The sequence below is a fragment of the Nerophis lumbriciformis genome, linkage group LG14 (assembly GCF_033978685.3).
Source record: "Nerophis lumbriciformis linkage group LG14, RoL_Nlum_v2.1, whole genome shotgun sequence".
Taxonomy (NCBI): Eukaryota; Metazoa; Chordata; class Actinopteri; order Syngnathiformes; family Syngnathidae; genus Nerophis; species Nerophis lumbriciformis.
In genome coordinates, this window is record NC_084561.2 from 18,638,609 (window position 1) to 18,653,589 (window position 14,981).

At 36.8% G+C, this 14,981-nt stretch overlaps 1 protein-coding gene across 3 annotated transcripts in view; it reads right to left on the bottom strand.

Moving 5' to 3' along the window:
* Positions 1-4,926: 4,926 nt before the first annotated feature.
* The window catches only part of kank3 (KN motif and ankyrin repeat domains 3), a 93,813-nt gene continuing 83,758 nt past the window's right edge, over positions 4,927-14,981 (bottom strand). For 2 of the 3 annotated variants that reach the window (XM_061975925.2, XM_061975922.2), the window contains exons 11-12: positions 13,451-13,552; positions 4,927-7,581 (exon numbers count right to left, since the gene is read on the bottom strand). In XM_061975925.2, the coding sequence (XP_061831909.2) occupies positions 7,522-7,581; positions 13,451-13,552 (162 nt within the window). In that variant the 3' untranslated portion in view covers positions 4,927-7,521. The remainder of the gene's footprint in view (positions 7,582-13,450; positions 13,553-14,981) is intronic. The other variant, XM_061975924.2, reaches the window with a different exon arrangement.

Here is a 14,981-nt window from a genome sequence, read left to right on the forward strand (position 1 = left end):
AGCAAAACATGAATACCTCTCTCATTTTGCAAAGTGGACCTTGTTTTTACGGCAGTACATCAGTGAAACGCAATCATTTATGGACATCTGGAGGGAGGACTTGGTCTCAGCCTCTGTAAGAGTGTAGTTTACGCCTTGCTAGCAAGCTAACAAGTGTGAGACGAAGTTGTGTGAAGAATAACTATCATTTTAGCCAAAGTTGGCCAGCTAAAATTAGTCTACATCAATTCAAGTACTTTTTAAAGCAATGATGTAAAAAGGGGCACAATAACATACGCGAACCGTGCACGCGCACAAACACACACACACACACACACACACACAGAGACAGACGCACAGACATCATAAGATTTAACATACAATCCATCAAATAGCCAACATTTTAAGGATTAATCAAAGATAAAATTCTACACATTTAGTCTATTAGAGGGCTAAAACTGCCAAGAGTTAATCAATAGTCAATATACCAGTGTGCAGCTTTTTAAACATCACAAAATGCCTTTCTTTTTGGAAAAAGTTAAATTTTGTGTTTTTTTCGTTTTCATTACTTTTTTTTAATTTATTTTTTAATTACATAAACCAGGTTAATGGTTTTTTTTAGCAATTGGCCTTTTTTTTAAATGGACAACATTTGAATAGTCATTTTAATTTTTGTAACAGCTGAATGAGGAGCACAGTTACAGTCAAAATAAATAATTATGAATAAATTAGTCATCTTGATTGTTTGTAAGCATATTAAAAAATAACTTAAACTGCATTTAGAAGACGATGGAAAAATTAGAGCCATTAACTGTGTACGCTTTATTATCTGATTAGTCGACTAATCGTTAAGATAATCGCTGACTAATTGACTATAAAAAATAATCTTTAGTTGCAGCCCTATACTGTACACATACCTATTGTAAAACTTACAATAGATTTTACGCCCTGAATTCCGCCCTGTTGCCAAAATTTTACAGTAAGAAAAAAACTTTTTCCAGTTACAGTAACACACTGTAAAAATAACGGTGGATTGTCAGAATTTCACCGTAAAAAACATTACTGTAAAAACCACTGTAAATTTGCATAGGCAATTGTGTAATATGAGGCAAACCTTAATACATTTGTGTTTATATATTATTCAATAATATGAGGGCAGCCATAAGAAACAACACCCTCTAGTGGTGAGATGTAAGTGTGACAACCAACATTGTTTTTCTCTACTGTACAATTGTAATGATCCGGTAGTGGACCTTTATATTGAAGCAGAAATTGTCTGAAAACTGTATTTTTAGATACTTTTTCTCATGTTTGAATTGTGTACTTTATTGACTGAAGTATTGAAATTAAACTATGATGCGACAATCCATTTGTGTCAAGACTACATTTGTGCAATATATCGGTTGAGCTAATGAGGTACTAAAAATAACACTTGTTTGGTTGTTATTAAATAAACTGTAAATAAGAACATTTTTAAAATACATATTTCAGAAATATGAAATGTGTGAGAATTTGAAGTTACATTCCTCCTTGTAAACACTTTGAGATGTAATATTGATAACAGAGCAGCTTGAAAAAATTGTTTTCTGGTTTTAAAACCAAAACTTGGCATTTCATCCGCATTGGCTGGTGTATTCCCTGTGAACATTTACTACGATATCATTGTTCTGTCTACACTTCTGTTAAAATGTAATCGGCACTTATTCTTCCCTGAGTTTGTAAACTATAACAAAAACAATTTTGTGATAATAAAATATATATATCTGAACTGTATGTATGGAGCACATACTGATACTATACTATAGTATCTTTACTGTCCACCCTTGTTTACATTCTATGGCTCTAACTTAGCGCTTAGCAATGTTTTTTTCTATCCTCCAACGGTGAGTAGTGTAGCATGTTTAGTTTGTCCTTGTCCCCCAGTGATAACACTTGGAAGGAACATACTTTATTTTCCGCCATGGAGCCGAGGATTAGTAATTTGGAAGCTGCACTGTGGAGGGACGTTAGCCACTAGGGTGCTACTTTGCAGCCTTTGACTTGTCACTGTCAAATTTGCGGGACACCGTTAGCATGTGTAATCAACATGCATTATCACAATGTGACAATAGTATTAAAAGCTCTATTGCACCTTTAGTCTAAGCCCATATAGAAAGCTGTGTATTCCTTAAGTGGTTGGTGCCAGACAGTCAAGTAATGGGATATTTTTGATATTTCATCCGATATCTAACGAGACAGATTGTTTCTCTCTGAGGAGAGTGTGTAAATTGTGCAGAGTGACACACGTTGTACATAAAGTGATGCTTTGTCTCTCTGGTGTGCACAAACAGCCCGAACAAAAGGTGTGCGTGTGATAGAATGATCGTTGCATTGCTGTTGCTGCGGAATACATCTCATTCTTTTTAACTTGTTTCTTTTTTTCCCCTTGGTAGTCTTTTGTATGCTTCGTGTGAATGGCTTAGAATAAAAAATAGTGTTATGATCAGATTAAAACCAAGATTGAAGTTTTGTTCACATAACAAAATACATATTTTTTTCTCACAAATGACTGTTAAAGTTAACAGGTTGGGTTTTGCCAAGAATTATAGTGAATATTATCCTCAAATGCATCCATTGACTTGGAATGATCTAAAACTTTACTTTTGGGACTTAACTATCTATATGCTTGCTAAATGGTAGCATTTAGCTATTTGAAACAGTAACAGTATCATGGCATGACGTCAAATCCCGATATACTGTAACTGCTGTAGCACTTTCAGTTCATATTGCTTGGTGGTAGCATATTAATAGTTAGCATGTTGTAGTAAGGAACCATAGCGTCCAGATGTCATATTCATCGACACCACATTGACAGTGGGGGCGCTGGAAATTCGGCAGCCATCCTGAAAAGGGGCATCTACTCGTATTTCGGTAGCAGAAACGAGGAAAAATATGATGCCAAATCATTGTTCTGCATATTCTTGCTCAAATTGGTGGACTGTGGATAACCGCTCAAGGGGGATTACTTTTCACAATTAAGAGTGAACATTACTATTGGTTGTATTTTGTGAATCGAAGGTTGTGCAGTATTTATGCCCACCGGCAAAATTGTTGCCAGCTACAGTAGCTATTAACTAAGCTGAAAATCAGTTTGGTATTTAGAAAGTTGTGGATTAAATGCGCTGACACTTCATTATACCAGTCAGCATATGGAGATGTCGACCGGTTCAATATGGTGACCCCACGTCTCGCCAATAGACAGTAGCGGTCGATGCGACATCTATCTATCTATCTATCTATCTATCTATATATACAGTCGCGATCAAAAGTTTAAATACACTTGTAAAGAACATAATGTCATGGCTGTCTTGAGTTTCCAATAATTTCTACAACTCTTATTTGTTTGTGATAGAGTGATTGGAGCACATACTTGTTGGTCACAAAAAACATTCATGAAGTTTGGTTCTTTTATGAATTTATTATGGGTCTACTGAAAATGTGACCAAATCTGCTAGGTCAAAAGTATACATACAGCAATGTTAATATTTGGTTACATGTCCCTTCGCAAGTTTCACTGAAATAAGGCGCTTTTGGAAGCCATCCACAAGCTTCTGGTTGAATTTCTGACCACTCCTCTTGACAAAATTGGTGCAGTTCAGCTGAATTTATTGGTTTTCTGACATGGACTTGTTTCTTCAGCATTGTCCACACGTTTAAGTCAGGACTTTGGGAAGGCCATTCTAAAACCTTAATTCGAGCCTGATTTAGCCATTCCTTTACTACTTTTGAAGTGTTTACCTATAATGGAGTCATATTAGATGTCTATGAAGGTTCTCATTCATCCAGGTCATTGTCATCTCAGGGCGTTCAATGAATCGCAACTGGACTGCTTGGTTTGTCTTGGAAGATGTTTCGCCGCTCATCTGAGTAGGCTTCATCAGTTAGTGCTCATAGACTTACATGTATATTGGTCAGATCTAGTCTAGCGGTTCGTGCCAAAACCCGAAATATTTATACTCCAAAACCAGGAGGGTGTGCCTGGGCAAGGATGGTTTTGCCCTATCAAAGTGAGAAAAACAACTGGTTTGATGCAAATGAGCAATCCTACTGTCAAAGCCAACGACAGTCATTGAAGTGTAATTTCCCCTCGTTAGCATTGAGGTATCGTGTGGCAGAATGGTCGCTGTGGATCGACTACTACCAGTCCAAAATAGTCGGAATCTTCCACGTTAGCATTCAATTCTGCTGTAAACAAATGGAATGTTTCTAACTCCTGTTATTTGTTGGAAGCTAAATTGCAGTCTTTTAGGAATTGTTGAAAGGACAGTGTTGTATGTGGGAGACAGGTGGTGTCGCAGACCACCTCCTCTGTTCAGGGATGGTTTTTCAACCTTGACATAGATGGCTTCCCTCACTCTTTCGTACATCCCTGTCCAGAATCTGTACATTTTTGTTCTCAAAGGAGTGTTGTTTTTTACTGAGGTGCATGTAAACAGCTGAGTCTTGGCCTGAAGAGTTAGCCCGTCTATGCTGTGCCACGTGTCGGCTTAGTGGTTGTTTTGTTTCCCCAATATATGAATCAGTGCTTTCATCATTACACTGGATAGCATACACCAGATTGTTTTTGTTGGTGTGGAGTGTCCGGTCTTTAGGATGCACGAGTCTCTGTCTCAGGGTGTTGCCTGGTTTGAAGTGTACTGGGATGTTGGTTAAAAATAATTTTGAGTTTCTCAGATAGACCTGATACCATTGGAATGGCAATATTTTTTGCATCTGTCACCTTTTTCCTCCTCATCCACTCTGTTCGTTATTTCTGGAAAATCTTTCAGGTTTTTTGCACCAACCGCTAGACTACATTTGACAAATTTAAGTCTATGAACACGAATTATTGAAGCCTAATCGTCTTCCAAGACAAACCAGGCAGTCCAGTTGCGATCGATTGAACGCCCTGAGATGTCATATTAGATCGTTTCCAGTACTTGGTGCTATTTTGCAAGGTGCTATTCACTACTAGTGTTGTTGGCATTTCTCTAACTGCCCAGATTAGAATAGTTTAAAAGGCAAAGCACAGCTCGAGGTTTGCAACTGGTAGTAGTGGTCCACCTAAAATTGCTTATACCTGCTATTAAAGCACACAAGTAAATTTAATATTTCAAAATAAAAGTATGAACGCTTACATAAAAGCAGTGTTTCATGCTTTAGCTTGGGGACTGTCACAATGCATCCGTGACTACATGCCATATTATCATTTTTAATGATAAGAGAAAAGTTGTTTTTTTGTTTCTTGGAACTACCTTGCATTTCTTGTGGCTTAATAACATAACACATGGTCATCAATGACATATGACTGTCAACAGACATAGTCATAAGGCCAATTAGAAAATGATTTATTCTTATTCAGTATCTACTGTAGACTTGAAGAAAATGAAACAATTTGCAGAATGTTTTGTGTTTTTTAAAACAGAAATCAGTAATCTGCTGTTTATTGGTATGTTTTATTAGACGGTTAGTGCAAAAAGTGAAGGTGATTAAGGCAGGATAAACCCAGCAAGCACAAGACATAACGTTGAGAACTTGTTGAATTAGGTCCTGATGTTTAGCAACTCAAACGTAACGTTGGAACATGCTTTTTGACGGCGTTTAATCAATGTTGGGTTCTGACTTGGATTTGACCATTGAAATTGGATCATAGCCCAACTAACAACGTGGACAATAGACATCAACGTTGTGTCAATTTAGAAATACAACTATTTTGCAACGTTGTTCAGAAGTCAGTTTTAAAAAAACATGTATGTATAATCAACATTGTATCAATGTCTTGTGCCTGCTGGGGAAGAGGCTCGTTAAGACTCGCTTAGTCAACACAAGTCATCAGTTTAACAGAGTAGAGTTTATGGAAGCACACTTCGAAAAATATTATCTGCATCACATTAGACATTAGAACATGATGTGAGGACTTGAGTAAATGTAGCTTACTTTGAAAAAAAATCACATTAGAAATGACAATTGTGCAGCTTTGCAACTCGTAAAATGTAAGCAAAAACCTCAAACCGTATATAAAATGTGGAACTAAAGAAATCCAAGTCTATGCTGAACAGTATGCATTGACACAAATTATTGCAAAAATATATTTTGTATAGGTCTTGCTTGTTCAAACATCCACAGCAGCGTAAATGGAAGCCTGACTTCAAATTTGCATCTTCTTGGGGACATGCAATAGCGTCGCCTCCATTTACTAAACATTGTCAGTCAGTTGGGGACCTCTAAGGCCCAAGACGCACATTGCATGTGTTCCTTATGTGATGTGCTTGTTCAATTAGGTTAGCTGTCTGAAATTAGCCAGGGAGTTTTCCACGTGTTTTAATATAATTGCATTGTTTTTGATAGCAATGTTAGAACAGGATACAAACAAAGTATACACATTTTCTCTGAAGAACTCTTTCAGCCCCATAGACTCCCATTATAACTGATATTTTGTTACAGACTGTCATTCTGGTATAATTAAGCTTTTTTCATGAAAACCAAATTAATCTCATTCTCGACTATTATAAAACCGTAAAATAGTGTTTTGGTGTCATTGCGTCAGAAAACCATGAGCATAATTCTCAGAGCTTTGATTAGCGTAACTGAGTTAAACCGCTGAAATGCGATAAATTATATTGGACAGTTATAAAAGACTTGTGTGAACTTAATAAACTCAACCAAGTCTTGCTTGTTTTCTCACTATTATCTAGCTCACTAGGCACTGTGCAAATATTCTTTTTTTTTGTCTACTGTATCAAAATCAATGTCATGAGTCATTGACCTATTCAAGGCTGTAATTGCTAAACTTAAAATATTCCACTCTGCAATTTATTTTTTTTAAATATTGCATATTTCACATTTTACCATTATATAAAAAAATATTTTTGACAAAAAGGCTATAAAACCTAAAAAACCCTATATCAATCGATTGATATAAAAATAGTTTAAAAGTAAAAAATATATAAATGTTTTGTGCAGGTCCCTTTTGGACCCTAAGAGTAGTAAGTGTGTGTAATCAATCTTAAGGTTGCACAAGGGTTAAACAAAAACATTTTCTTTGTGTTATGGATAAAAGCAAAGATGCCTTTTAAAAAAAAAAAAATGTATTGGCCAGCAACATAGTCTTTATTTTATCTGGAAATTGCTACAATAGGGCCTAGGCTCATGTTTTCTTAGGCATTTGTGTCATTTCGGAGGGAATTTATGTTTTAGTTGAAATGGGCACTGAATATAATAACTTAATATTTGGATACATAATGACAAGTATTATTAAAGTAGAATATATAGTTTCAGTATACAATGTTAGTGGGGTGCAAATAACACGTAAGCTCCATTTACAGTCAAAGCAGAAGTTCATTAGTCAAGGACATAATACAACCTGAATACTCTCTATGGAAAAATAATATTCTCATATTAACAATACTTTGAATGCAGGGTATGTTACAATATATAAATACATTTTATATTTAGGGAAAATCCAGTGGAGCTTATCACAGCCCAGATCCAGTTATTATTGTATGCTTTTGTAGTGGGGTCACGTCACTCTGCAGGCCAGGACTTGTGGGTGCTGGGTGGACTCCTCTGAGTCGTTGGACTCCCCTGAATGACGTGTAAAAGAAGTATTAAGGGTAACTGCAAAGATGGAAAGCAATATTCTGTGTACTACATGTAATTTGTACATTTTAAAATGTACCTTTAGGAAACTGATCAAATACATTTTGGCAATAGTTCCATAAATATGAGTAATATGTAGGGATGTATATCGCTAGGATTTTATCGATAATGATACCAATATCGATACCGGTATGTATATGTACTATAAAAATGCATTTTTATTACCATTTTTATTAGCACACAAGGTTGTACAACATCAAGTCTTTTATCAGCACCTGCTTTTTAAGTCTTAAACAAGGCAACTATGTCTGCATTGCAAGTCATGTCATCATCTTGTAAAGACCATACTGATCCATCAGAGTTTCTATTCATTACAATTACACTCAGCTGGAAATGAGTGATGTGCGGATCGATATTGAAATATTGATACCGCCAGTACCAGATTTTTTTGGTCTAATATCAATACTTTTGATACTTTTATTAGGGGTGGCCAAACTTTTTCCACCAAGGGCCGTATACGGAAAAGTCAAAGTATGCAAGGGCCACATTGATATTTTATTATTAAAAAAAAAAAAAAGAGGTAAAAACAGATATTGTCAGCTTTGTATTATAGGTGATACGGTAACTAAGTATATTGTTGTTACTTACAACATGTTTGCTTTTTCTCATTACATAACGAGTTTTTTCCCCATGTAAGAATAGAATATTAACAATGTGAATGTGTGTCTGCCTGCATGAAAATATTAATGTTCAGTTACACATTTAAAAGTTTTTATTATGGTTGTTGTAATTTTTCAAATTATAATTTTTTTTAAATACGAACTAAACAAAAGTAAACTTATTTTATTAAAATTTCGAGTGTTTTTAATTCTTTAGTTCAGGGGTGTCTAAACTTTCGCCGCATACTAAAAATTGAGGTAGGGGGGTGCCATTTTGATATATTTTTTATTTTTAAAAAAATGCTAAAAACAAATATATATATTTAAAGACATAACTTTATGTTACAGGTGACTAAGCATATTATTATTAGTTTAAAATGTTCAGCTTTTTCTCATTACTTTACATATGTTATTTAAAAATACAAAACTTTTTCAATTTAAGCAGGCACATTAGGTATATTTGCACAAAGTATCAATATCGGATCGATATCAACCTGAATTTTACTTGGTATCGGAAAGAAAATCAGTGGTATCGCACATGTTAAGTGGGTGTGCATTTTGTAACAATAGGAATTATTTGTGTTTATGTTGCACACGGACGTATTTGTGTGACGGACAGGAGGCCATGTTGAGTGTCGACAGCTACTGATGTCTGTGTAGTGTGTACCATATAATTAAAAAGACTGTAAAACGCTACTTTTTTCCCCAAGCTTTGAACCCTGCGGATTATACAAAGGCGCAGCGAATCTCTGGATTTCTCTTCGTTAACTGCCATGTTTTGTATACAACAAATTTACATAGTAGTAACCCCGACACAGAGACTGAAAAAGTGTGTTATTATTTGTGCTATGGCGCCATCTTTTGGACGAGTTCGCTCACTGTAGGTGCCCTATAGTCGGAAATATGCTTGATCTCCCAGGTTGTAGAGTCAAGAGACAGAACAAAGTGAAAGTGAGTGACGTCAGACGTCGACTAGAAACCTGTCAGCGGATGTTATATTGATTCAACGCAACTCTATGAATAATTATATTAATAAAATGTTTTACTTTTTTCAGTGGATTAATATGGACCTGTAGATTACTGGATCACTGAAACATGGTAGCGGCGGTAGTGAGTAAAACAGTCACTTCAAACTGACACCAACTCTTCTTAGCGTGCGTTACTTTGAGGGACTTTTAAGGAGGAAATATTGTTACAAACTAGTGTGGTGTTACTTCATAATATGTAATTATTCCAAACTGATTTCTTATGCATAGCAGCTGAAGTAAATGTGACGGACAGCATTTCATAACTACAACGATCGGTTGAATAAAAAAAAAAAAATAACGATAGCTGTATCATTTGTTTAGCGTCGTAACAGTCCTTCCTGACCGACCCAATTAGGAACCAGTACCAAGAATTACCGGTACTCTGTAGGGATGTATACAGAGTACTGGTCTTTTTTGATACCGGTTCCTAAATAGGTCGGTCTGTGAGGACTAGGGATGTCCCGATCCAGGTTTTTGCACTTCCGATCCGATACCGATATTGTTTTTGCATTTCCGATCCGATACCGATACTGACCGATACTGGCCTATCCGAGCATGTATTAAAGTTTAAAGTTATTTAGCCTACTTAGTTGTCAGAATCATGTTGAAAAGGGTTTTAGTACTCTTGATAACAACTAGCCAGCTGAATTAGGGGAGTTTGAATAATACACAATGGTTGGTAACAAGAACCTGACCTGTTTATTCAAGGATAAACACAAAACAGACAAAATGATACATGACAAACAGAAATGGCATCATTGAACTAGGGCTGGGCGATATGGCCTTTTTTTAATATTGAGATATTTTAAGGCCATATTGCGATACACAATATATATCTCGATATTTTGCCTTAGCCTTGAATGAACACTTGATGCATATAATCACAGCAGTATGATGATTCTATGTGTTTTGATTGAGACTTTTATTAGTAGGTTGCACAGTGAAGTACATATTCCGTACAATTGACCACTAAATGGTAACACCCGAATAAGTTTTTCAACTTGTTTAAGTCGGGGTCCACTTAAATTGATTCATGATACAGATATATACTATCAGATATATACTATCATCATAATACAGTCATCACACAAGATAATCACATTGAATTATTTACATTATTTATAATCCAGGGTGTGGAGGGGGGCGCCTGATGTAATGTCAAAAAGACAGCCAAAAGAGTTTGATATGAGAATAAATCTAAAGTTAAAATATAGGGTAGAAATGCACCCATTTGCAGGAAATGCAGTCTTGATTTTCAAAATTTTCTTTCAAGGCTTGCATGTCTACATTAAAACATTCTTCTTCATACTGCATTAATATATGCTACTTTTAAACTTTCATGCAGAGAAGGAAATCACAACTAAACAAATCACTAATTTTTTCATACGGTGTTGATGTGGAACTTTTTGCCATTTTGATAGTGTGGACGTGTGGCACCGAATGGAGATAAGCGTCTCGACAGACATCACAATATTTGAACAATGATGACGAAAACTGTTGTCTCTGTCGTGTCCATGTGTCGAAAATTGTTAAGCGCTTATTTTTTTTATTTGATTTTGTGCGTGGCATAGATTTGCCGTGCGCAGAGGACGCTTGAGCAGGCGCGCACCGTAGCGGCTGCGCTAGCATCACAGCTAACGTTAGCCATGCCGCTACCTCGCTCTCTGCTGGGAAAGGACGTATACGTATGTGACGTATGACGTGACAGTATGTGACGTGTGTAAGAAGGTGCGCTCGCTGTCTGTGAGGGAGACACAGGAAAGAGTGAGAAGAGCCTGTCGTGTAATGCCAGCAGCTAAAAGCAACTGCGTGAGAATTGTGGATGTGTTGAAGGTGTGCTGGAAAATGCGGAACGGAAATTACGGAGCTGCAGAAAAGTGGAAAGTATTATTTAAATAGGTGCGTTGGAAAACACGGACCGGAGTTTTTTTTTAAACTGGATCTGGATCGGCATTTTCCCATGCCTTGCCGATACGCAATTTTTGGCAAATATCGGCAGCCGATCCGATCCAAATATCGGATCGGGACATCCCTAGTGAGGACCGTAACGATTTCGGACTAATGACACAGCTTTCTGTGTTTTTTGTTGCAGCTGACCCCCCGAGATTATGACACGCTGTCACATTTAGTTCAGCTGCCACTGCTACACGTTAAAAGTAGCTTTGAATAATGACAAATAAGGAAGCAACACCACAGAAAAGTTTGTAACACAATTTTTCCTCCTCAAATTTTCTTTAAAGTCATGCACGCTGTGTCAGTTTGAAGTGAACTCACTTTACTCATGATGAGTCACAACCGCATTTTATCAACCGTCCTCCTTGCGATCCAACAATCCACAGGCACAAGTGAAAAATTGAGGTAATATAATAATCCATAAAGTTGCTTTGAAGCAATATTGCGTCGGCTGTGACTGACAGGTCTCTAGTTGCCGTCTGACGTCACTCCATTGCGCCACGTTTGCGTGGCATCCACACATCTTATTTGAATGTGTTCGTTCGTTCTGTCTCTAGACTACAAACTGGACGATCTCACTGACTCTTTTTATTTATATAATACACACATACAACTGTCAACACTCAGTCTGGCTTCCGGTCCGTCACGCAAATAAATCTGTGTGCAGCGTAAACACAAATAACATTTCCTATCGTTACAAAATGCACACCCACATAACATGCTTATTGATTGTATTGATTTATATGATATATTTGATGTATCATGTAAAAGGTATGTGTTTTGCAGATTCATGCCATATATAAATATTTCCAGCTGAGTGTAATTGTCCATCCTTCCATCCATTTTTTACCACTTGTCCCTTAATGAATAGAAACACAGTGATGGATCTGTGTGTTCTTGACAAGAAGATGACATAATTGCGTTTCACCTTGCACTGCACACATAGTTGACTTGTTTAAGACTTAAAAAAACGGCTGTTGATAAAAGACTGTCCTGCTGAGATGTTACACTACATCATGTTGGTGTTCAGCTTCTCAATATAAACGCTAATTTAAATGCATTTTTTCACATCTTTATTCCCACAAATTAAATATAGTACCCATAGATATCGATAAGGGTGTCGTATCGATACAATTCTAACGATATACCTCCCTAGTACCGTATTTTTCGGACTATAAGTCGCTCCGGAGTATATGTCGCACTGGCCGAAAATGCACAATAAAGAAGGAAAAAAACATTTATACGTCACATTTTTGGGGGAGATGTATTTGTTAAAACCCAACACCAAGAATAGACATGTGACAGGCTATTTAAAATAAATAAAGAATAGTGAACAACAGGCTGAATAAGAGTACGTTATATGAGGCATAAATAACCAACTGAGAACGTGCCTGGTATGTTAACGTAACATATTATGGTAAGAGTCATTCAAATAACTATAACATATAGAACATGCTATACGTTTATTAAACAATCTGTCACTCCCAATCGCTAAATCCCATGAAATCTTCCTCCCCGGTGTCACCTCTGGTATGCGCCGTTTCCTTTCTTTCTGCTGCTCGATTGCCGTTTTCTGCTGCATATTTCACTACGTCCGGCTTGTAATCTGCAGTATATGATTTCCTTTTCGGTGCCATTTTAGTTCAGCCTTTCTCAGTTTTTATAAGTTACCGCCAATGTTGAAATAATCCATTTTAATAGCTACGGATGTAGCAACAGTTAGCATCCCATGACCCACAATGCACTTCTGCCATGATGCACAATGCACTTCTGCCATGACCTGCCCACGCCCAATTCTTATTGGTTGACATGTGTGACGATTGCTGACATTTGCTTCGTCTCTTACGCGAATGAGATAAATAATAATATTTGATATTTTACGGTAATGTGTTAATAATTTCACACACAAGTCGCTCCGGAGTATAAATCGCAACCCCGGTCAAACTATGAAAAAAACTGTGACTTATAATCCGAAAAATACGGTACTATGCATCCATCCCCAGTAATATGTGCTTTTTAGACTGGAACAAATGCACGCGTGTGATAATGCCACAAGAGGGCAGCAAAGCATGCCTATTTGAGTTCTCTACTGTACACTTAGTGTACTATTTTAGTGGATTCCTAATAAAATCACCATTATAATATTTACTAAAGCATTAAATGTAATGTTTTCGGACAACATTGTGTGCGTGTTGAACAACACAGACGACTCACCATAGCACCTTGAGGTTTTGCATAGTTCATATGGGCGTAGAGCAGCACAGCAGTGTCATTGTGAGACGCCTCCAGCGCGATGGACAGCGCATTGCTGCCGTCCTGGACAAAAGAAACCAAAACAAATTAATTTCCAATTTGAGATGGCGATGTGTGTTGGTGAAGACCTATCAACTCTATAGTGCTGTGCTGTAACATTGTGTGAATGGAGTTGTGCGAGGGTGGAGTTTCCCCACCACTGCGAGTCCAGCTGTGCTGTAATGAAACACAAATCCAGCAGCAGCTGACTCATTCTGGCTCTCTGCACTGAAATGTTGGTCCGTCTGTCTTTTGTCAAGCACTCAGATCTCAATATGTAATACAAGTCAGCTGGTTAAACCCTAATTGTGACGTGTGTGTGTCGTTCGCTGCGAACAGAAGATTTTTGAAATAATCCCCCGAGGGGACGAGTTAGCCACAGCGATTTGAGGGTGAAGACAGACAAAACTCAAATCGGATTCTGTTCCTGTCATGCTGTGCGGAAAACCAAAGAGTAGGAAGAAGCTAAGTGAATATAATGTTCCGTGAGGAACTGTTTCCCCTGAATCACAGATGTGAGCAGAACAGGCACCTTTTTGTCGCAATGACCCAGAAGGCTGTGCAGCAGCAGAACAAGCTGACATTCAGCTACAAACATATGGATGTCATGATTTCTACAGGAACATACTACACTCTAGGATTGTCAAAAGTATCGATACCAAGTAAAAAAAAATTAGAGCTGTGCCGATCAATCAGCCACTGATCAGTACCGCACGATTTTCTTGAAAAAGTATGTGATAACCGATTAATGCCTTTGAACGCCAATCACAAACACTGATCCTCTTTGAACTACATTTCTTAGTATCTTAACAACCCAGCCTTCATCACTTGAATTAAGTGCTAAGACAACAACTTAGAGACACTCTTCTGTCGTTTGGCAACACTTTGAACACTACTGGTTCACTTCTTTCACCAGGAAGGCAAAGTGTGGGCTGGGAGCCATTTGCAAAAAATTTTAAATAAACGAAAAAAAAAACCCCAGCAAAAATGGTTAAGTAGAGCAAAAAGACATAACATAATGACATTATAAAAAAGACATAACGAGAAAAGGCTGAAATGTTGATACTAATAACAAATAGATTTAAATGTATATTTTAGCCTTTTTGTTAGCCTATTTCATGAGAAATTACAGTGCATCCGAAGAGTATTCATAGCGCTTCACTTTTTCCACATTTTATGTTACAGCCTTAATCAAAAATGGAATAAATTAATTTTTTTGCAGCAATTCCCGTGTTCTTTTTTAAATTACAATTTAAAATAAAAAATTACATGTACACAATACTTTGATTTGAAGTAGTTGTATTTTCATTGTTATTACTCTATTTTCTTTACATGTACAGTGCATCTGTAAAGTATTCACAACGCGTCACTTTTTCGCATTTTGTTATGTTACAGCCTTATTCCAAAATGAAATAAATCCATTTTTGTCCTCAAAATTCTAGACAATACATCA